Source organism: Anabrus simplex, chromosome 1, assembly GCF_040414725.1.
Source record: "Anabrus simplex isolate iqAnaSimp1 chromosome 1, ASM4041472v1, whole genome shotgun sequence".
NCBI lineage: Eukaryota > Metazoa > Arthropoda > Insecta > Orthoptera > Tettigoniidae > Anabrus > Anabrus simplex.
In genome coordinates, this window is record NC_090265.1 from 1,074,688,156 (window position 1) to 1,074,710,591 (window position 22,436).

Sequence of the window (22,436 nt, forward strand, 5' to 3'; positions counted from 1 at the left end):
GAGGGTAAGTGTGCGCACTTAATGTTTAAGCCCTTATAACATTGTTTTCCGTAAATATGTTTGTAACTTTAATACATATTTTGGTAGAAGGGAACATGAAGAATATTTATATATTGTTAAAATAATATACAGTGATAATGATTTATTGTGACACATGAGTTTAGATAAGTTCACGTATGCGAACACTTAGACGACATATGCAGGTAAGTGTGCGCAGGCTGCCTAAGTGTGCGCATTTGTTTTCTCATTACATTTCCTTTCATTTTGCTCAGACAAAATTAATTATAACAACTTTTCAACAATGATCACAAACAAATCCTCCATGTCCTTCATATCACGTGCACAACTCATGCCACTATTCACCAAATTTACTACATTGTACCCATTCATTGTCTTCACATGACTGACACCCAGAACAGATGTAGATACCCATAGATTGTTGACTTCTGGATATGCTAGGCCTGTATGTTAGCTTTCGTGAAGTTGAATGTTTTGGACGTGCACTTTCATATTGTTTACCATTTCTTGCAATTTTAGACATATGAGAATTTCTTTTTGCAAGTAGTTTTTCAGTTGTTGCTTTCATCCTTTCTTCCTGTTCCTTAACATTTTGTTTCTGCTCAAGACTATTCTCATAAGGAGATGATGTTAAAATCTGAGATTTCTGACCATTCCTGTTCCTTTTGTTGTTATTTTCACACTTAGGTAGGGGTGAATGTTTGTGATTGGTATTTAAGGTAAGGCAAATACTTCATTACTTTGTGACGCCTGGTTTGTTCCTTGGTCATTCATTACTACTTCCTCTCCTTGCTTTTTGTCTCCATCTTCATCCTGCTGATCACCGCTTACTGACTGATCAACATGTTCAACCCGTAAGGTCGAAATAGATAATTATAAAATGAGGCACCATAAACTGAGCTTCTCATATCAGCAGCCATGTGGCGGCCAAGTGTACGCACGCTCGAATTTGGGGCGCACACTTGCCCGGCTGTTAATTTTCTTTGTTTGATTCACAGTAAATGGCACTAGTGATACTATTTTTAAATGCGAATGATGGAATCCTAACCAACATTAATAGCATTCTTCACAGCATTTAAGTCAAACGGGTGCCGTTATTCTGGACAACTCAGGGGCTTATTTTACTTCATTAAAATATTATAGTACGTTTCACGAAAAATAATATCTTACTTTTTCTGCGGATACCACCTTGTATGTAACACGTCACCACACTACACTCTCAGCTGTCGACCAGTGATGCCAACGGCTGAAAAAATTGACTGCGTATACTTAGCCGCCTGTGTACACTTACACTCCGCCTCCTTAGATGTTCTGAATGATTCTCACGTATATCTCAGAGACTTTCTGCTCTCGAAAGGCATCCCAAACCATGGTCATAGGTTTTCTCCAGATCTATAAAAGCCATGTGAAGATATTTCTGTAAGCCACAGTACATTTCTCATCATTTTCATAGTATTTGAATTGCATCACTGATCAAAACGCCTCGTATTAAACCAAATTAATTTTGGTGAATGTTAATGTATATTCCAATATAAGTGCTTAGGACAAGTGCCCGTATTTTTAGGGAATGTGAAGCAAATTTGATACCTTAAAAATTTCTGCAGTCTTATGTCTTCTTTGTTCTTGTAAATGGGTACCAGGAAGCTTTCATGAAACTGGCATAGGGGCACTGGCAAGGATTTAGTTGAACAGAGAAGCTAAACAATCCCATCCATCTGCTCATAAGACTTTTCCATAGATCAGCAGGAATGTTGTCAGGTCCAACTGCCTTACCACATTTCACTTTTTAAACTGCCTTTTCATTAAAGTACTCTCATCAGCAGTCGTTAATGCTTTATCATCAGTAAACAGTTTTCCTAGTTGTCTTGGATGTACAGTCAAACTTATATAAATCGAATGTCCATAACTCGAATTTTCAATATCTCTCAGAAATGTTCATTTCCTGATGGAATCTTATATACCTAGGTATGCTACATGTTCTACATTTTACCAAGCTTGATAGCTGCAGTTGCTTAAATGTGGCCAGTATCCAGTAATCAGGAGATAGGGGGGTTCGAATCCCACTGTCGGCAGCCCTGAAGATGGTTTTCTGTTGTTTCCCATTTTCACACCAGGAAATTGCTGGGACTGTACCTTAATTAAGGCCACAGCCACTTCCTTCCCACTCCTAGCCCTCCCTATCCCATTGTCACCGTAAGACCTATCTGTTTTACATAAAATCAGCTTCATGGTCCATATCACACTTTAACAGATTCACAACTAAGTACTTTTTATTTTCCACCTTGTCGATGCATTAATTGCTTAAGGCAACTTACTGGTTAAAAGTGGTACATGTTTCGTATATTATTAACATCTTCAGCCACATAACACTGTTTCGATGAAAAATTCATATATTGACAAAGTATCAATGCTTGAGAGGAAGTCTCCTTCAAATTAACATTAGATTAAATCACAACAATGGACCTTAATTAAGGCCACGGCCACTTCCTACCCATTTCTAGGACTTTCCTATCACATCGTCACCACAAGACCTATCTGTGTCGGTGTGACATAAAGGAAATAGGGAAAAAACCAATGTTGTATATTTTCTTTAACTTGAAGTTCCATTACTCACATTTTTTGATATCTTGAAAGATATTACACACCCAGCTTTAAAATATATATCCGTAACTCTAAATTATGTAGAACATTACACTTATGCATACTCGATTATTCCCACTTAGAACTAGTGCCTTCAGTAGAAACTTGAATTTAAGTCATCTCCTTATACAAGAATAAGTATTCTCTACATTTTAGTCAAAGTACATTGTTTAACTAGCAAAGGAAATTATGAACTTATTTTCAGAGATATAAATACAGCAGTAAAGGAGAGTGTTGTACCATGAGGAATCGAGAGTTGCTATAGTAGCCCCACTGTATAAAGGAAAGGGTAATAAACATAAAGCAGGTAACTACAGGCTAGTCGACTTAACATATGTTGCTTTTAAGCTCCGGGAAAGCATTTTCTAATTATATTAGACTTAGACATGTCATAATATTATTTGATAGAAGGCAGTTTGAGTTTAGGAAAGGTTATTCCAGTGAGGTTCAGCTTGCAAAATTTCAGCAAGATATAGAAGATATTGCAACACGGAAGGCCTCCATGTCTGCCATTTTAATATGTGACTCGGGGTAGTGCCGGTGCCCAAAAGCAGTGATGTCACTATCAGGCCTGCCAACTCTCTCCAAGCTGCACCACTCATGGTCGAGCCTAGATGCAAGGCTGGCCCTCTCTCTATTTACCCCGTGGCAGTGCAAGGTCCAACTGGAAGCACAGGAATGATTAACCTGGAGCCTTCTATCTTGCGATGTTTCTGGATGTATCCAGCTTCTGGACTGTTCAGGAATGGTTGGGCCAGAGTCAGGTGAGACCTGCGAGTTTGGTTCAGTTATGAGAAATAAATTGATAAGAGGATTCACCTTTTCAATAAATAATATTACATCAGTCTTGGGACTAGTTTCAGCTACTTAGTGGCCATCTTCAGCCAAATAAAAATTAAACAGATTATGTGATAACTAAAACATATGTATACCAGACAAAGACAGTGTTGCAGGAATAATTATAACATTAAAATACATATAATAACAAAATTATGGTTATGATCTTCTTGTCATAATATGATGTCTTTAAGCTGACTTAGGACCTCAGGCAAAGAAGTAAATCTGGAGATGATAGTCAGAATTAGCAATGAATAAACATACAGAAAAGAAATTAAAAAGGAGAAAAATTATTTATGAGACTCACATCTACAGTGAAATGTACAGTATATCCAATGTCTGATGTAGAACAAGCACTGACTTGCTGGAGGAAGTAGGCAGGTCATGTAAACAAAGGAGTGGATAGGAAACAAGCACTGACTTGTAGGAAGCAGGCAATGTAAACAAAGGAGTAGATAGGGAGAGGAGGGGAGGGGGTAAAGAAGGGAGAGTACTGATAATACAATAAATTAGAAATATTATGAAAACTAGCATTTGCAAAATAAACAATTGAATTTAACCTATACAATCTGTGCCATCTTTAAATGTTTCTCAATGGATACAGTTAACAAATTTACTGAAGACATAAATGGGAATTTTAATTTTGTTGAGATGTACGGATTGTTTGTTTTTAATATTCTTACAAAAATGGTCACCATCATTATTATTTTCACTCCACACCAAGTTATTTATTCTAAAATGTTCTGTTTGGGCATTTTATTAGCGTCATACAAATACAGAAAACGGAAAGCGAAGTGTATTGTCTTAATAATATAAGTCAGGGGGGTGTATTCTGGCTTCTTGCGCATTTGGTAGCCAACGAATCAAATCTAACGTGACGTTACTGGGAAGATACAGTGAGCTTTGAACTCGCCACTCGCTTCGAAGTCTTGGTTGTGTTGAGTTTGTGGGTAATAAATAGTGAGGTCTATGATATAAAATCTAACTTACCCATGTAAACACTTCGTTTCTTATTTAACAGGCAATTGGTTTCTTTAATGTTCTAGGTATTTAAGTAAAATTAGTAAAAATAGAACTAACTGTGCCATTGCTCTGTGTAATAATATTGGTTTCAAAACTCAGGGCATAGTTTACCATTGATTCCCAAAGAATGAGACACTCCAAAATACATGGGTAGCTTGGTGTAAGTGAATAGTCAAGATAAATATTAATAATGCAGGAATATGTTCAGAACATTTTCTTTTGGATGATTATGAATGAGACTTGAAAAATTAACTACTGGGTCTCCCATTTTGGAAGATATTGAAATCGGACATTATTCTTTCCCAGAAAATACCGAATTGGCATGGAAATAAAACTGATGTTAGTACAGTAAGTGCATTACCTTTCATTAATCTCGGCTTTTATTTTATGTTTTTTAAATTTAAAATTACATTTTAGACTTGAAATGCTTGTTATTAATAGTAACATGCTCAGAAACCAACAATAATTTTCTTTTCTGTTTAAGTTATAATGGAGCAAGAGCACAGCAGTGACACGAGATCAGTTAAGTAGTAGACCAAAGTACGTTCTAAAACAATAGGTGCTAAGTCAGCATTTCCCCACATGGTCATTGACCCCTAGTTGAGTAGTAAGGCTATGTAGGTTCTAGACCATTGAACGCGGAATTTGCGTACGAGAGCAAGCCTAACCTGACAGACTCCACTGGAGGGGCCTAATTGGTCAGGGAATGATCTGGTGTGTTTTTGACCCCCTAGGTGAGGTAATGACGTCATACACATGCATACGAGGGCAATGCTAACCTCACTGCCCAATCTGGAGTGTTTTTGACTGCTAGGTGAGGTTATGACGTCATACCCTCACGTATGAGGGCAATGATAACCTCACGGGCGTCTTTGGAGGAGCCGAATCGGACGGGCTCCCTTGGAGGAGCCGAGTCGGAAAGTTGTTGACTGCTAGGTGAGGTTGTGACATAATACCATTATGTACGAGGGCAATGCTAACCTCACGAGCCACTTTGGAGGAGCCGAGTCAGAAAGGTCAGGGACCCCTCTGGAGGAACCAAATCGATCGGGCGCCCATGGAGGAGCCACAAATCGGTTAGGTGACCTGCAGATCTTGCGCACGAACGCTAACCTAGCCTCACACAGAGGCTCCCCTTGGAGGAGTCCAATCGGTTAGGTGACTGTACTTGAGGTTATGACGTGTTAACCTAACCTCGCTACGACGAGTTCTGTTACGAAATTTGAAAAGTGGTACAAGGCCAGAAACGGAGTCAACTCAGGCACAAGTGCTCAACTAAGTAGAAGTGCGTTTTAGGAAGAGGAAGAGGAGGAGGAGGAGGAGATTTGTCCGTCGGATGGAGACGAAAAGCCTTGAGCAGACCTATCGATGCTGTTCGACAGGAGAAGGCTATGCATCACTATCGGGTTTTACCCTCTCCCTTCCTACTATTATGCATTACGTCGACAGTCTTACGTCTACAAATCAAGAAGTTTCTGGAAGTTACGCGATGAGTCCTTCACCGCCGCCATCACCTGCGCGATCACATTCGCCCAGGTCGCCACCAAAGGACATAGAAACTACTCAAGTAAAACAACCTCGTCGTTTGTCGGAGTCTGGTTCGGGAAGTCCCGATAGAGAAAGGAAAATAATTTGTCCGACGCAATCCCTGACACAACGTTCTCCAGGCTCTGTCAAAACCTCATCGGGATCTAATGCTCATCTGGAATTTTCTGGAACGGACCTTGGGATCCACTTGCTGGGCCCTGGACCATCGACCGCCCACCAACTGCCCAACCTGTTGGACCAACCTGCACATGTACGTAGTTATGCTCAGGCGGCGCAAAACCCAGCAGTACCACCTAATATTCGCCAGCGCAGTATTGTTACTCCATCGCTCCAGCCTACTGTTCTTTCTATCTGACAAAGCTTACAAATCTGGACATCACCAAGGCCAACGTCAGACGCATCTATCAACCAATTGCAAAATTCACGCCAAATCTTCAGGATTATAAACTGGAAATCCAACGGACAAGGGATGGTTATAATCTTAAAACCTGCCAACCATTTTACCATAACTTCACGAGTAACATCGGAGCTCATCAACTGGGGCCACATGTACGGGCCACTAATGTCACCACACAGCGTCCAGCACAACGTCCTGCACCGCCCACCCGACCAGCACGTGGCTGCTTATGGAGTCGACCGAGACTACACCGACGATGAGGTGGCTGCTCAACTCCAACTCGAGGGCCACCACATCTACCGAGTCATCCGTATTCGGAATGCTCAAGGACCCACTTCATTGGTTCGCATTCTATCACGCGACGTCTCGACGCTCGACGCCCTGCTCTGCGACGGCGCGATGATCTACTCCCGGCGCCATCGGGTAGAACCCTCCAGAACATCACCACCTCAGAAGATCCGCAGCGGGACGTGCCAGAGGTTCGACCACGCCCCAGAGACACCATGTGTTCATCCGGAGGTATGTGCCATCTGTTCACGTGAGGAGCATCCTACTCATGCCTGTCCCAATAAGTCGAATCCAAAGTGTGTTAATTGTAATCAAAATCATCCTGCTTTTAGTTATAAGTGTCGTTCCAAACCTGCTCCTGAAACTAATCAGTGTAATCACCCTGAAACCGTTGTCCCTGTTCAATCTCAAGACCTCTCTACCCCTGTCTCTTCCTCCTCCCTCCCCTCCCCGAGTTCTGAAAACATCATTCGTTTTATTACGATGGTGTTACAGAACGTCCTCCCCTTCCATCACCCACACATCCTAAATGAGATCCAGCTAGCGGCTCGATTGGTTTTGAACACCCATGTCGACGTGGCGTACTCGGGGAATAAGATGCATTTCGCATTTTTTTCCCCCTAAGTACTGATCACTTTATGCGTTAGCGTATTGAAGCTTTACTATGCTAACATAAGATCTCTTAAGTCCAATCGGCCACTGCTGGACACCTCCCTTTCCTTGTATGCCCCGGATATTTTTGTTCTGAATGAGACATTTCTGACGCCGGCCCAAATGCTTCAATTTCCCCTGTTTACTTTCTATCGCGCTGATCGTCGGACTCAAGGCCGTAGTGGCGTGGCTATCGGTGTCAGACGGGATTTTACTGTTATTCAGCATTACTTTCACTTCCCTACTAATTTCTCTGAATATCTAATACTAGAAGTAATTACTCCTCAGAAAACTATTGCGGTAGCTACTAATCTACATACCGTCTAAACCTTTCATTCCCTCTGATTTTATTAAATACATAGACGCTAAATTCTTTGAATATATTATGGTTGCAGATCTTAATGTTACTTCCTATACCCCCACTCAAATCTCCGAGTTCACTAATTTATGCACGTCTCTCCGGGGCATGCGCTTCCATTTTCCTTTCCACACCCTCCCAGCTAAAATTCCACCCCTGATGCCCTCCTTCTTTCTCCCTCCCTTGCCACATCCATCCAGCAGCTCGTTTCTATAGATAGCGATCACGCCCCAGCCCTTCTCACCTTTCCTTGTATCCTTCCCCGTCAGACCTTACCCCCTCCTCGCCCTCCCACTACTCGTCGGTTTAATCACACTTCTTCTTCTTCTTTTTCTGCCGCTTTTCCCACACCTGTGGGGTCGTGGGTGCGAACTGCGTCGCACATGTGGATCTGGCCCTGTTTTTACGGCCGGATGCCCTTCCTGACGCCAACCCTCTATGGAGGGATGTAAGCACTATTGCGTGTTTCTGTGGTGGTTGGTAGTGTAGTATGTTGTCTGAATATGATGAGGAGAGTGTTGGGGCGGACATATACACCCAGTCCCCGAGCCAGAAGAATTAATCAGAAGCGATTAAAATCCCCGACCCGGCCGGGAATCGAACCCGGGACCCTCTGAACCGAAGGCCAGTACGCTGACCATTCAGCCAACGAGTCGGACCGTCGGTTTAATCACACTAACGATCTTTACTCAACACTTCACTGTTTTCAGATATACGGATTAGGTACTCCATGATGCAAGGGAAGTCTTTGAAATCTGACAATAAACAGTCCTTCTCACTTGAAATCCAATGAACTTGGAAGAGTTTTTTGACTTTCAAGAACCCGGAAACACCTGTGACTGCCGCAATATGTCTCAGTTCAGCAGCTGCAGGTCTACTGAAAAATTTGGAAAGTTAGTCTAGCATGCATTCAAAATTAGGAACAGCATTCACAGCACTAAAAACTTGTTCTGAAACAAGGTCCATTCTATGAGCCATACAATCCGCGCTGATCAAGTGCGGAGATATGTTCCTCCTGATTCTAGCAGCAACACCTTCATTTCGGCCATTAAACACTGCAGCTCCGTTCATTGGAAACATCAGTTCTTCTAACGTTGTATAATACTCCACTAACAGAAACTAATACCCACAAGTTTATCTTGGAGCATTTCTACATCTATATGATCTTCTGAAAAGGCTTGGACAATTTTCTCTTCCAGCGACTTAGCATCAGCATTTTGAACAGGTACTAACTTATAGAAACAGCAGCAAGCGTCATTCTGTTCGTCAACGTACGTAATGTACAAAATAAAATGTTTTTCAGAAAACCTATCCGTAGACTCGTCCACAGAAATTAAAAAAGAGACAGTCTGGTAAAATTCACTAATTTTAAACGTAATTGTTCCGCAATAAAATTGGCCATTGCCACCGCAGTCTTGTCTGTATTAAGATGTGTCCCTATGTCTAAGCCATTTGCGATCTGTAGATTTATAAGCTCCGGATGACCACGGAAACTCCACTCTCTTTTCGCTGCTACATAAACTGACCTTAACACTTTAACAGTTCTATCTAACTTTTCCTTTCGACTGTTCATGAACAAATCACGAGGACTCGCCGCACACGCTTCTAGAACCTGTTTCTTACACATTTCATCCTGCTGCACACAGTGAGAATGAATTACGCTATTTTCGTGTTTATAAACAGCGTCCAGATTCTTCTTTTTATTTTTCCTCATTACACTGTCTTCTTACCACTTTACACATCATTACTTGACAGTCTTTCTCATTGGTAGTAAACAGTAACCAGATTCGATTTTTCTGCCAAGACGTCGAAAACTTCTCGGTTGCCACCAGCATTCATGACCCTGGATTATTTTCATTGCTGCATTTGACATTGCGCTCGCTGTGTAAAGGACATTCCCCAGTCACCTTATGTAACATTTCATCATATTTAGGTTTTTTATTGGACTTTTCCTGTACATCATCTTCACTGACTGAACTTGCGTCGTGACTGTATATTATCATTACCAGTTTTAAAGAAATTAGTAATTAAACTATTCTTACATTTCACCGCACGTTTCATTTATAGATTCTCGACCTCGACTGTTCTTTACCATGTACAGTACAAGCTTGCAGATTGCAGACTGGTGCCAATGTAGGGTTTGTTAGCGGTAACGTCAGACAAGTTCATCTAAAATCCAGACGGGAGGGCTGTACTACGGAGTAAGAGAGAAGTCGATGCAGCGAAGGAGAAAGAAAGAAAATCGGCTGAGAGGTTTATGAGAGACTGTCCCTTTCCCAAGAAAGGCTGGGCGAGGCGCGGTTTGTCCTGATTTATTGCTTTATTAGTGGAACCTTCCTCTACCAGGGCTAAATTTTGTCTGAACAAATTTGTCAGTATGTACATTCCTTAAATGAATATTTTCCTATTGGCTACCTATCGGAAACACACCCTCTCCAAGAAGTACAGGAGTGGTGTAAGCTCGATCTACTTATTTTTGCCCAGGTTTCAGCTGGCGCTGCCAGATTGAAACAGGAACAATAGGCTGCAGGGCCGGAGTTGCCACCGCTACGTAGCTTTATTGCTCAAGGTTTGGCAGTCATTCTATTATTTCTATGGTATGTGTATTGTAGCCAATGTTTCTATGAAAATATGTACGCCAAGAATATTCATTTCAGTAATATATGTGGTATACATTTTCCTCATGATTTTATAATGAAAGATTCCCCCCCTCCTACCGGCAATTTTAGTGGGGGGAACCTCTGAGATAAAATTGACGCACGCAAACTGTAAGAAAATAATAATAATAATAATAATAATAATAATAATAATAATAATAATAATAATAATAATAATAATAATAATAATTTTACGTCCCACTAAGTACTTTTACGGTTTTGGGATACGCCGACGAACCGGAATTCCATCCCGCAGGAATCCTTTTACGTAGCAGTAAATCTACCTGCACGAGGCTGACGTATTTGAGCACCTTCAAATACCAGCTGACTGAGCCAGGATAGAACCTGCCAAATTCGGATCAGAAGGCCAGCGCCTCAACTGTCTGAGCCACTCAGCCCGGCGTAAAAAAATTATTTCAGCGTATTATTTGTATAGGCTTGAGCACCAGTCCAACTAATTTAATACGCATGTAGGGTAATTCTTCATGCGTAAATATGTGAAACTGACTTTAGGAAATCCTGAACACTTCTTCCATGTCAGGAACATCGTAGTTCACTCACGTAACCCCAATATGTATATTATATATATATACAGATTATGTATTTCTGTCTTCAGGTGAAAAAGAACATTCAAAGTACGGCAAAAGCGAGATAGCAGCGTGTGCTGAGTTCCTCTGTAGAGTTCGGGAAGATCAGCTGGGTACCGAAGAAGAAGAAGAAGAATAAGAAGACGATGATGATGATGATGATGATGATGATAAAATAATGGACCAAAACTCTTGTTTCTTAATTACAGCTTCTCTTTCCCGTAATCTTAATAAATCATGGATGTTGTTATCTGCCTCCTCCGGCACTTTGGCTGAATGGTCAGCGCTTCGTGGCCCTTCTCTTTCTTTTGATGATACCTTCATTCTTCGGAGCGTTGGACCTCTTCCATTTCCCTTCTGAGAGGATGGTTGGCCAGTTATACTTCCTCTTAAAACAATGACCACCACCACGGAATGGTCAGCGTACTGGGCTTCGGTTCAGAGGGTCCTGGTACGATTCCCTACTGAGTCGGAGATTTTAATCTCGTCTGTTAATTCGTGTACACTGACTTAGCAAGTGTCATGGGATAGTCACCTAATAGCGTGTGGGGCCTCCTCTGGCCCTGCGAACTGCAATGAAACGCCGTGGAAGTGAGTCGGCAAGTCCCTGGTAGTCCTCTGGACGCAGCTGACTCCAAATAGTTTGCAGAGCGGCCGCCAATGCTGGTCTGTTCGTGGGTGCAGGATCCATGACACGGGACCTGCGTTCCAGGACATCCCAGATATGCTCGATAGGGTTCATATCGGGGCTCCTGGGTGGCCATGGCAATCGTTGGACCTCCGCTGCATGTTCCTGGAACCATTCCCGGGCGACGTGGGAGCGATGTGGCGGCGCGTTATCATCTTGAAACACCGCAGAACCGTTTGGGCGCTGGAAGGCCAAAAATGGGTGGAGATGTCTCCGAGCAGTTCAACATACCGCGTACCATTCAAAGTCTCTTCCAGAACAACTAGGGGGCCCATTCCATACCAGGAAAATGCACCCCAAACCATAACAGACACACCAGCGCCCTGAACCACACCTTCGAGGCAGGCGGGATCCATCGCTTCATGAGGTCTGCGCCATATACGGTGCCTCCCATCGGCATGGTGCAGTTGAAATCGTGATTCGTCCGACCATATCACGTTACGCCATTGTTCCAGTGTCCATCCGTGGTGACTGGCGACAAATGCGCGTCGTTGTGCCCGATGACGTTGGGTTAACAGTGGCACCCCTGTGCGGCGCCGGCTCCTATACCCCATAGAACCCATGTTCCTGCGGATTGTCCACTGCGATACGTGTCTAGCACGGCCTGTGTTGAATTGAGCCGCGATTTGTTGCACGGTTACCCGTCTGTCACTATTGACAATCCGTCTCAGATGTCACCGGTCACGGTCATCGAGGGTGGCTGGACGGCCGGTCGTTCGTCTGTTGTGGACGGTGACACCCGCATTCAACAATTCACGATGCACCCTGGACACGGTTGATCGTGTGAAGCCGAATTTCCGCACCACTTCCGAAATCGCACTTCCCATCCGTCGGGCATCGACCACCATAACCCGTTCGAACGGTGTCAGCTCACGAAGACGTTCCATGTTACACCTGTCACATGCACAGCCACTACTCACAAGGTCTCCTATACAACTGCCGCTGGCACATGGGGCGTGTGGTGCGCAGACAACACACCTGCGCATCAGTGCTCCGCTATCCCATGACATTGTAGTGTAGATCGGGGGCTACGGGTTTGTGTTCGTATTCATAGGCATCTACAAATATATACAACATATCACACGAGAAACAACCGCAGAAACACGCAATAGTAAATATATATATCCCTCCAGTTAGGGTTGGTGTTAGGAAAGGCATCCGGCTGGAACTCTAGGTTAAGTCTACACAAAGTGCTGCCCCAGGTAAGTGGGAAAAGTATAGAAAGAAGAGTAGTAGGTGAATATTCCTCCCAGAGGCTGGATGGATCCTCAAACAAATTCTGCTTTTAATTTTTAAGACATACAGAAAGGCACGGCTAACATAATGCTCGTTTGGAGGTTTATGAAGTAGGCATTTCATATTTTAAAATTTAATTCTTAATTATTATGGTTGTTCAAATATTTTAACAAAAATATTACCAAAGAGTGTAGATGCATTACTCTCAGCTGTAGCATAGACAAGTATGCAGTTCCTGGGCTTGTCACACCAGCACGCTAGATGTCACCACCGTCGCTGTTCGCACTCCACCCAGTGCTGTTGAGACAGAGCTGTCCGGTATTGGTGTATTAAAGTATTTGATCTATCTCTCTTTCGTTAGCAGTGGCGATCTGACGGAGCGAATCCTAGCATACCTATCCCCCCGGTTCCCGCACCTATCGGCCATTCATCAGCATGCGGCGCGAGGTGAGTCGAGGGGAGAGGGACGTAGCGTCTGGGCTGCGAAATCATTTTCCGTTGCCTTGCACCCCGAAATACGAGTGACGTTTTATTTCATTGCGTTCAAGTTTTGAAAAATGGAACAATGTGCCAGATGCTTACATTATAATGTGCTTTAGATGTCCATCGTTCTCAATTGAGGTTTGAGCTTCACCGATAGCCTTGGTAGCCCTCAGTAGATGCCACTGGGCCTAACTGTAACTGTGAATCATACTTTATGTACATACTTAGCATTTTTAAATTAATTATTGTTTTAACCTTGGCATTTTTGTAATATTTTCACTGTCTGTCTATAAATGCTGGTGATTTGTACTGAAGGGGCCTCAGTCAAGTGATTCAGGAAAGTTGAGAGCTTACAATATAATCAATAACTGTAACTGTGAATCATATTTTATCTGATTAGCATTTTAAAATACATGATGGTGTTAATCTTGACATGTTGTCAATATTGTCGCTATTTGTCTATAAATATTTGAGATTTGTACAGAAGGGTCCTATGTCCAGTGGATTTTACAGTCCCTAAATTGAAATGACATAGTTGAACATCTGCATGATGTTATACAATCCATAACTGAGGTGTAACCTACCTAACCCACGTGTTTAAATGTTATTTGAGTGATATATTGACTCAAAAGAAGCCTCCGTGGCTCAGACGGCAGCGCCTCGGCCTCTCACCGCTGGATACCGTGGTTCTAATCCCGGTTACTCCATGTGAGATTTGTGCTGGACAAAGCGGAGGCAGGACAGGCTTTTCTCCGGGTACTCCGGTTTTCCCTCTCATCTTTCATTCCAGCAGCACTCTCCATTCTCATTCCATAGCATCTATCATTAATATACCTCTTTGGGAGTGGCGACCCCATCGTACTAACAGCCTATATATGCTTCATTCATTACATCCCTGACCCGGTCAATGACTGGAAAACAGGCTGTAGGTTTTCATTTTCATTGGCTCAAGATAAGTTACACCTATGTTCATAAAAGCCAGAACAACATGAAATACTAGAGATAGGAAGTTCGTATTCACAGGGCATTTGTATTAGTATGTTCTGAAGAAGTCCGGCCCCGCGGTGTAGGGGGCAATGCGTCCGCTTGTCACCCAGCGGCGCCGGGTTCGATTCCCGGATTTTGTATTGTAAATGATTAATATCCCTGGCCTGGGGACTGGGTGTTTGTGTCGTCCATAACGTTCCTTTCCTCACATTCAACACTTTACACTTCCGCCATTTACAAAATACACGCAGGTTCCTCACATATGGTGCAAGTAGGGGCAAAAGATCTTTCTAGGTCGACGCCCCGAACAAATAGTATTTTTTTTTTTTTAACTTCTGAAGAAATGATTAACATTTGAGCCATGTCGGCCCCGCAAGTTCAAGGTCCGCATCGATATCTCGGCGTACCACCACCGAATAGTAAAATGTGCCTGCGGCTCTCGTCGGTAAATTGCTGCTCGTATGGGACGAAGGAAAGAAACGAGTTACACCGGAAGAAAACGCGACAATACTTGACAAAGACCCAAACCCAATAGTTGAATAAGCGTGATTCCAAGGATAGGCCTATTCGAAAGAAGAAGAATCAAAGTAACTTTTATGCAATGTTTACAAATTTTCATTTCTGTAAATGTTAGTTGTAAATTAGTGAATTTCATATGCGAGTATAGTTTAGCCACAAAAACAAACTACGTATATTAAATATGGCACTTAGATGGCTTATTTTCAAATTTAAATAATCAATTTCATATCAATAAGAAACACCAAGTTGAATGCCAATGGAGATTATTACCTAATGAAGTGGTTTACTTATCATGAAAACGAATCAATAATAGATACAATGCGGAAAAGGAGAATTGCCTTTTTTTGTCATGTATTCAGATTGCCAGAAACCCGAGTACCGTAGTGAAGCAGTTATTTATTAGATGAATTAAAATAAATTATCAAAAAGAAACACTGAATACCATAAAAGGAGCATTTAGTCAACATAAAACAAGAGACTATTACAAAACATTCCAACAATATCACTTATAAACTTATGATGAAAAATAAAAATAGGGAAATGGCATAATGGGATAATGCTAAAATTATGGCCGACTATTTTAAAGAATTACTTAACTGCGAACATTCAAAAGAACAATCCGATTTTGATCCTTCCCCAAAAAATAAAACTCCACTGGAAAAGGTTATACTGCCAACTTATGATGAAGTTATCAAAGCAATAAATTCCACTAAAAGCAGCAGGAGAGAATCAATTGGTAGCAGAACTATGGAGGAAGGCAAATAAACAAACCCTTCAAAATGTACATAAACATAGACATCTGGAATACTGAAGAAATGACTGAGGAATGGACTACAGCAATAATCCAGCCACTGCACAAAAATGGTGATAGATCGGATTCCAGTATTTATCGGCGGTATATTTCTGCATGATGTGATTTATAAGATTTTATCTAAAATTATGTATACGGTACAAGAATTCAGGAACAACTTGACCAGGAACTGGAAGAATATCAGGGAGGATTTCTACCAGGACGAAGCTGTCCCGATCAAATCATCAGTCTTTTTTCTTAAGAATACTAAGTCGAAAGTCAACTTTAGAGGTGAATATGTCTGGGCCATTTTAAATTAACACCGGACTTCGACAGGGAGATGGACTCTTGCCATTATTATGTAACTGTGCTCTGGAGAAAGTCATGCGAGAATGGGTAAAGAAATGTCATTCAAACATCAAGTTAGGCAGAAATATTAAACTTAATTGCCTAGCATTCGCAGACGATCTTGCATTACTAGCAAGTAGTGTGGAAGAAGAAACATTTCAGATGGAAGAACTCGAGAAAATGTCTGCAAAATGGGACTGCAAATCTCGTTTGAAAAGACTGAAGTAATGCCGACCTTCAGAACTGAAACACCAGTCATTCACCTCGACAATGGCAGACAAATTAAGATTGTGAATAAGTTCAAATATCTTGGGGAAATTATAACCTGGAATACAAAAGAGAAAACATCGATCGACAGCGGAACATCTAAACTGAAAACAGCACAGCGAATCATCTGACCAACTTATAAGATAAAAATCTGTCTTCATGAATGCTACATTTCGACATTGCAACACAGTTGTAAAACCCGAAGCACCTTATACTAGTGAAACACACTTCAAGTTGAACACTAGATCAACAACCGATAAAAAGCAGAAAATACCTGTAGATAGAAGAATCATCAGGACAATTATCAATAAGAAACACCAAGTTGATGCCCAATGGAGATTATTACCTAATGAAGTGGTATGTCATGAAAGCGAATCAATAATAGATACAATGCGGAAAAGGAGAATCGCCTTTTTTCGTCATGTATTCAGACTGCCAGAACCCTGACTAGTGAAGCAGTTATTTAGTTACTTCTGGAAAAATATTACAAAGAACACTTGGTTCACAGAGATCATGAAGGATTTAGAAGAATTAAATTTATCAATGCTCCAAATTGAAGGCAGAGAAGAGAAGGGGATTCTAAGGAATAAACACGTACGAGTCAAACTCATAACATTTGAAGGAAGGAGGTACACCATTACAGACAACCAAAGAACAGCCAGGTCCGACAGGGTAAAGAAGTTTTGGGAGCGGAAGAAGGAGCTGAGAAGCTGACTCTCTTTAATACTATTAGACTTTAATGTATATGACTGATGAAAATGGTCCAATGGGGGCGTAAACTATGTAAAAAAATCAATTTTATATAATATAGAGACATATATTTTATAGATTCCTACCAAAAATGATAACAAAGAAACAACTAAAAGGGTACTTTCAGAAGAAGAACGATGATGAAGATCAGACAGAATGAATAAATACTGGAAGAACAGAAAGGGAAAAAAACATAAAACATCATAGACAGAAATTGACTACAGTGGTCCAATGCGGCCGTAAAAGCGCGATAATAAGACCTGGAAAAATCAGGAATCAAAGTGGCCGACATCGCTGACCGAACCTGCTACAGAACGAAAGTCAGCAAGTGGGAAGTAGAGTCAGAGAGAAATCACAAGAAGAAGACAGGAGTTAAGTGGACAGAAGAACGAAGAACCACGATGAGAGAAAAATTGAAGGCTGCCTGGCAAAGAAGGAAATGCACAACTTCTAAGTGAGCTTTGCGTGATCAGTCTTTTTCGCATCTAATAATAATAATAATAATAATAATAATAATAATAATAATAATAATAATATAGACGTATTTTCATATTATCGAGCCGCGAGAAGATTGTTAAAAAAATTACATCTCTATACATTTTACTACTTTCTTTCTTTGCTATTTGCTTTACGTCGCACCGACACAGATATGTCTTATGGCGACGATGTGATAGGAAAGGCCTAGGAATGGGAAGGAAGCGGCCGTGGTCTTAATTAAGGTACAGCCCCAGGATTTGCCTGGTGTGAAAATGGGAAACCACGGAAAACCATCTTCAGGGCTGCCGACAGTGGGGTTCGAACTCACTATCTCCCGATTACTGGATACTGGTCGCACTTAAGCGACTGCAGCTATCGAGCTCGGTGATTTTAATACTTACAATGGAAACAAAACCATTTTTTTAAATAACTGACAGAAATGTTTGCCTCGCACTGTACGCACGTGTTAAGGCGTGCGATGCCCACGAGGCCGCTATGAATTTACCCTTCCACAACCCGTTGAGTTAGAAAAGGTACTACTCTAAAACTATTTCAAACTTTTCTTTCAATCTATTTGAATGTAAAAATATTTGTTACTGTAGTTTTGTGCCCCCCCCCCCCCCCTCGCCAAATCCTAACACCCTTACAAGCTACAATAAATGAGTCTAAATAAATAAAGATACGAATCAACGGAGAGTACTGAATACGAAGACTCGAGGTAGGGATCAAATTTTCACCATTTTATTAAAAAGAGAAGAGTCCCTTACTAGCCAACTCGTTGTAATAACCAGTAGGACCGTATGTAGTAATAGTAGTAGAGGTTTGCTATTCTTATAAAAAGTTTTATACCGAGTGAGTTGGCCGTAAGGTTACGGTCGCGTACTATGAGCTTGCATTCGGGAGTTAGTGGGTTTGAACCCCACTGTCGACAAACCTGAGAATGGTTTTACGTGGTTTCCCATTTTCACATCAAGAAAATGCTAGGGTTACGGTCACTTCCTTTCCATTCCCAGGCCTTTCCTATCCCATCGTCACCATAAGACCTATCTGTGTCGGTGGGACTTAAAGCAAAATTGTAAAAAAAAAAAAAAAAGTTTTATTACCATATCTTAACGTTAAGGGTAGAATAAAGGGTCAACATTTAGCCCTGATGTGAAATAACTTGCATTCCAATTGGCAATGATGACTGAATCGCGGGAACACTTATTAGATCATGGAAACGTCGTGTTTTAATTAGCCTACGCAGTGGATCTCTCAAAGAGGTAAGCGTGGTAAGCTATAGTAAATGTAAACTTATAAAATTAATAGAGACCAAATGGAGAATATTCAATACAAAGTCTTGACTGTTGCAGAAGGCTATTGTATATAGTAATCAGTCAGAACATCAGAAGTAACGGGACCTACAATTTTTCGTGGAATCCGGAACACTAACCGTATTGAAAAGTGCCTTTCCAATCGGAAAATTTCGCTTGGATTGACAGGATTCGAGGCATGGTCATCTCAGCAAGTTAGCGAGGAGTTAACTTGCCGTTCGCAACCACGAATGCTATTACGCTTAACATATGTTTAAAAGTACCGTGCTGAAGATAACGTATTACAACTTACAAAGAACTTTGTACGTCAATAGATCGTGGTCGAGACGTAGAGTATGCAGGCTTGGCCTTCTACCAGTTGATTGTCCACCTCCGCATTATAACGGTTAGCACTTTTTAGCTGACGTCCTTGGTGACTGGGTTTCGATTCCCGATACTACCTGAGATGACTGGAGGGCTGGTATGTGGTTAAAATGGTACATACAGCTCACCTCCCCTGGAGATGTGCCTCAAAAGAGCTGCACTACCTCGGGACGAGGTCACGAGTTTACTTACCTGTTGATTCATTTTAACGACCCACGATTGCTAACTTGAGTTTAAGTTAGTATGCATTCTATTTCCTCGAAAAGTACTTCTCGAATTTTTAAAATAATTCCACTTCTGATTTCACAGCTAAATGCATAAACAAAAACCATGTCTAACCTAAAACCTTGTCCGACTCCATGACTGAATGGTCAGCGTCTTGATTTTCGACTCTTGGGTTCAATTCGTGGACGGGTCAAGGGATTTAATCTTAAACGGTTAATTCCCGTGGTATGTGACGTCCCCAACATTCCTGCAACCCGCACACCACAACCACAACCACCCACCCACCCACCTACACACACACACACACACACACACCGCACGCACACACATTATCCTCCACTTCAACAACACGAGGTTTCTCACACACGGGGGATGCCACCCACCTGAGTCGGAAGTATATCTTACAAGAGGTACATCATGCTAGCAATAGCCACACGAAATTATCATAATTACCTGAAGCATTTTCCTGAATTGGAAGATCCTATACACAGAGTTTGAATAAAACATGTTCGATAGTTTTCCATTTCTAAGAACGTACCGGTAAAGAAAAAGCAAACACTTACGTAGTTTTACGCGATTGTCGATATCGTGATCATAGCCACGGGACCTCTAATATTATGCGGAATACGAACCACACTGATTTGACTTTTCTTTCAAAAACCCACGTGCATTCGAACCGCGGCCGATTTGGTGAGCTGCCAGTAACTAAGCCACTCGACTATAACGGCAGCTAAGAATACAAATGGATAGATATCATTTAATGTATATACATTATTCTATAACTTATAGTAGAACAATTATTTTCTAAAAACACATCGGCCTGTCCCTCTTTCATAGACACTTCACGGACAGAACAAGGAAGCGGCAAAGTTCGCAAATCTGAGGTTCGAATGCAAGTGCTAACTGCGGCTGAATATGATTTTTTCCCCCCCGATTACTATCTTCCACACTCACATAATGAGGATACTATTATCTCGTGTTTCTCACAGAATCCTTATCAACAAAAGTCCTGCTTCTGGGGGCAGTGTTTATGTAAGCTTATCTGTGTTTGTTTACCTGCAGCAAGAAAGCCGTTAGCTAGCGCCTGGGCCATCTTCCCTGCGCCCAGAAATCCGATTTTCATCATGGTGAAGTCTTGAACACACTGCAATGTATTCACACAGTCATGCCCTTTGGTCTGAACTACATCAGACCTCTTCTCTGATAGGTCCTCAAGAGGTCACTTGGTATCTATTGCAACAGAGTTGCCATATCCTCTAAGACACTTCTGACAACAAAACGAAGTCCATATGTCTGCCATTCGGGATTGAATGGTTATAGACGAGGCTGTCAGATCAACAGTACTTGGAAACGAGTGGCACAGCTTTCCTATAAGCAAAGTACTGATTATCACAATTAAATACCTGAAATATTTTAGGTTATCTTTCAAATAAACTGAAACTGGAACATACTATTTTACTTCGTAGACTACTAGCAAGATACCCGTGCTTCGCTACGGTTTCAAATTGAAAGTTATTTTTCAAAATTACATCCTCAGTTCGTACGTCAAACGGTTTTGGGGGAATGATTATTAATGTTCTTATCTAACACGCATTTGAACCCCGTACAGAATAATTGGAATGTTTTTAAACCCTATCTTAGTTAACATCTAGGATGTAAAAGTGATCAATCTGTGAAATTTAGATGTACGTCGAACAGTAATGGAGGAATAAATGTTTTTCGGCAGTGAATTAAAAATATTTCTTAACATCTAGGACATAGAAGACCACCTTTCATGTAAAATTTTAACATCGTGCCTGAAACGGTTTCAGAAGAATGGATATTGTGGTTTTCTTTAGTCAACTACCATCTAAACCCCTTAGGGGAGAAATATTTTGAAGTATATGATGTTTTACATCTAGGACATAAACTAAGAACCTTCTTGTAAAATTACAAATTTGTACGTCAAACTGTTTAGGACGGATGAAATATTTTCAAGTGGATTTTCATAGAACAATGAAAATCGTGTTTCATTATTTTTAAAGGAGATTCCAAATACCTATTTTCACGTCTGTGACATCTCTAGTTTTTGAGATATAAGTATCCTTATAAAAATAATTTTTGAGTTATAAGTATCCTCATATAAATACTTCAATCTATTTCACATCCCATCCCCTTTAAGTGGATTTTCCGAAAACAAAAAAATACGTGTTTCTTTATTTTTAAAGAAGATTCCAAATACCAATTTTCACGCCTGTGATATATTCAGTTTTTGAGATACACCTCACTTCTTTTCACCCCCTTAAGTGGATTTTCCGAAAACTAAAAAATACGTGTTTATTTTTAAAGGAAATTCCAAATACCAATTTTCATGTCTGTAATATCTTCAGTTTTTTATATATACAGTAAGTACACGCATAAAAAGAATTGAACCACTTTTTCTCCTCTTTTAACTCCCTTAAGAGGATTTTCAGAAAAGGAAAAAATGCGTGTATCTTTACTTTTTAAGGAGATTCCAAATACCAATTTTTACGTCTCTAAACTGTCAAGTTTTTATGATATACTCAACTAAAAATTATCCTCCCTCCCCTTTTCACCCCCTTAGCGATGGAATAGCCAAAAATCCTTTCTTAGTGAGCACTTACACTTTAATATAAATGCATTCCCAAAATTTAATTTCTTTCTGTCCAGTAGTTTTAGCTCGGCGATGATGAGTCAGTCAGTCAGTCAGTCGTCAGGACATGTTATTTCATATATATAGATATTATACCAGACGAAAAAATATTAATATCATTGAGCATTAATAATTACATTTGATATTTCGTGGTGTGGGCTACTATACTCACGTTCTAGTTCGTCAACCATGGGCAACGGTTGTGTGGCCTAGTAAGTGGTACTGAGAGTTGGTATACCAGTAGCTGTGGAATAGGAATGAGCATCTCGGACATATGAGTCTTGGCCCTCCTTGTGCTCAGGCTACTAGGAATATACAGTATATCGGTGGTCC

The 22,436-nt window shown here is 41.0% G+C and overlaps 1 protein-coding gene across 2 annotated transcripts in view; it reads right to left on the reverse strand.

Annotated features, from left to right (window-relative positions):
- The window catches only part of P5cr-2 (Pyrroline-5-carboxylate reductase-like 2), an 88,342-nt gene extending 67,726 nt beyond the window's left edge, over nucleotides 1–20,616 (reverse strand). For both annotated transcript variants that reach the window (XR_010858586.2, XM_067137178.2), the window contains exon 1: nucleotides 20,507–20,616. Coding sequence is in view for 1 of the 2 variants with exons in the window: in XM_067137178.2 (XP_066993279.2) it covers nucleotides 20,507–20,576 (70 nt within the window). In the remaining variant the exon portion in view is untranslated. The remainder of the gene's footprint in view (nucleotides 1–20,506) is intronic.
- Nucleotides 20,617–22,436: the final 1,820 nt, after the last annotated feature.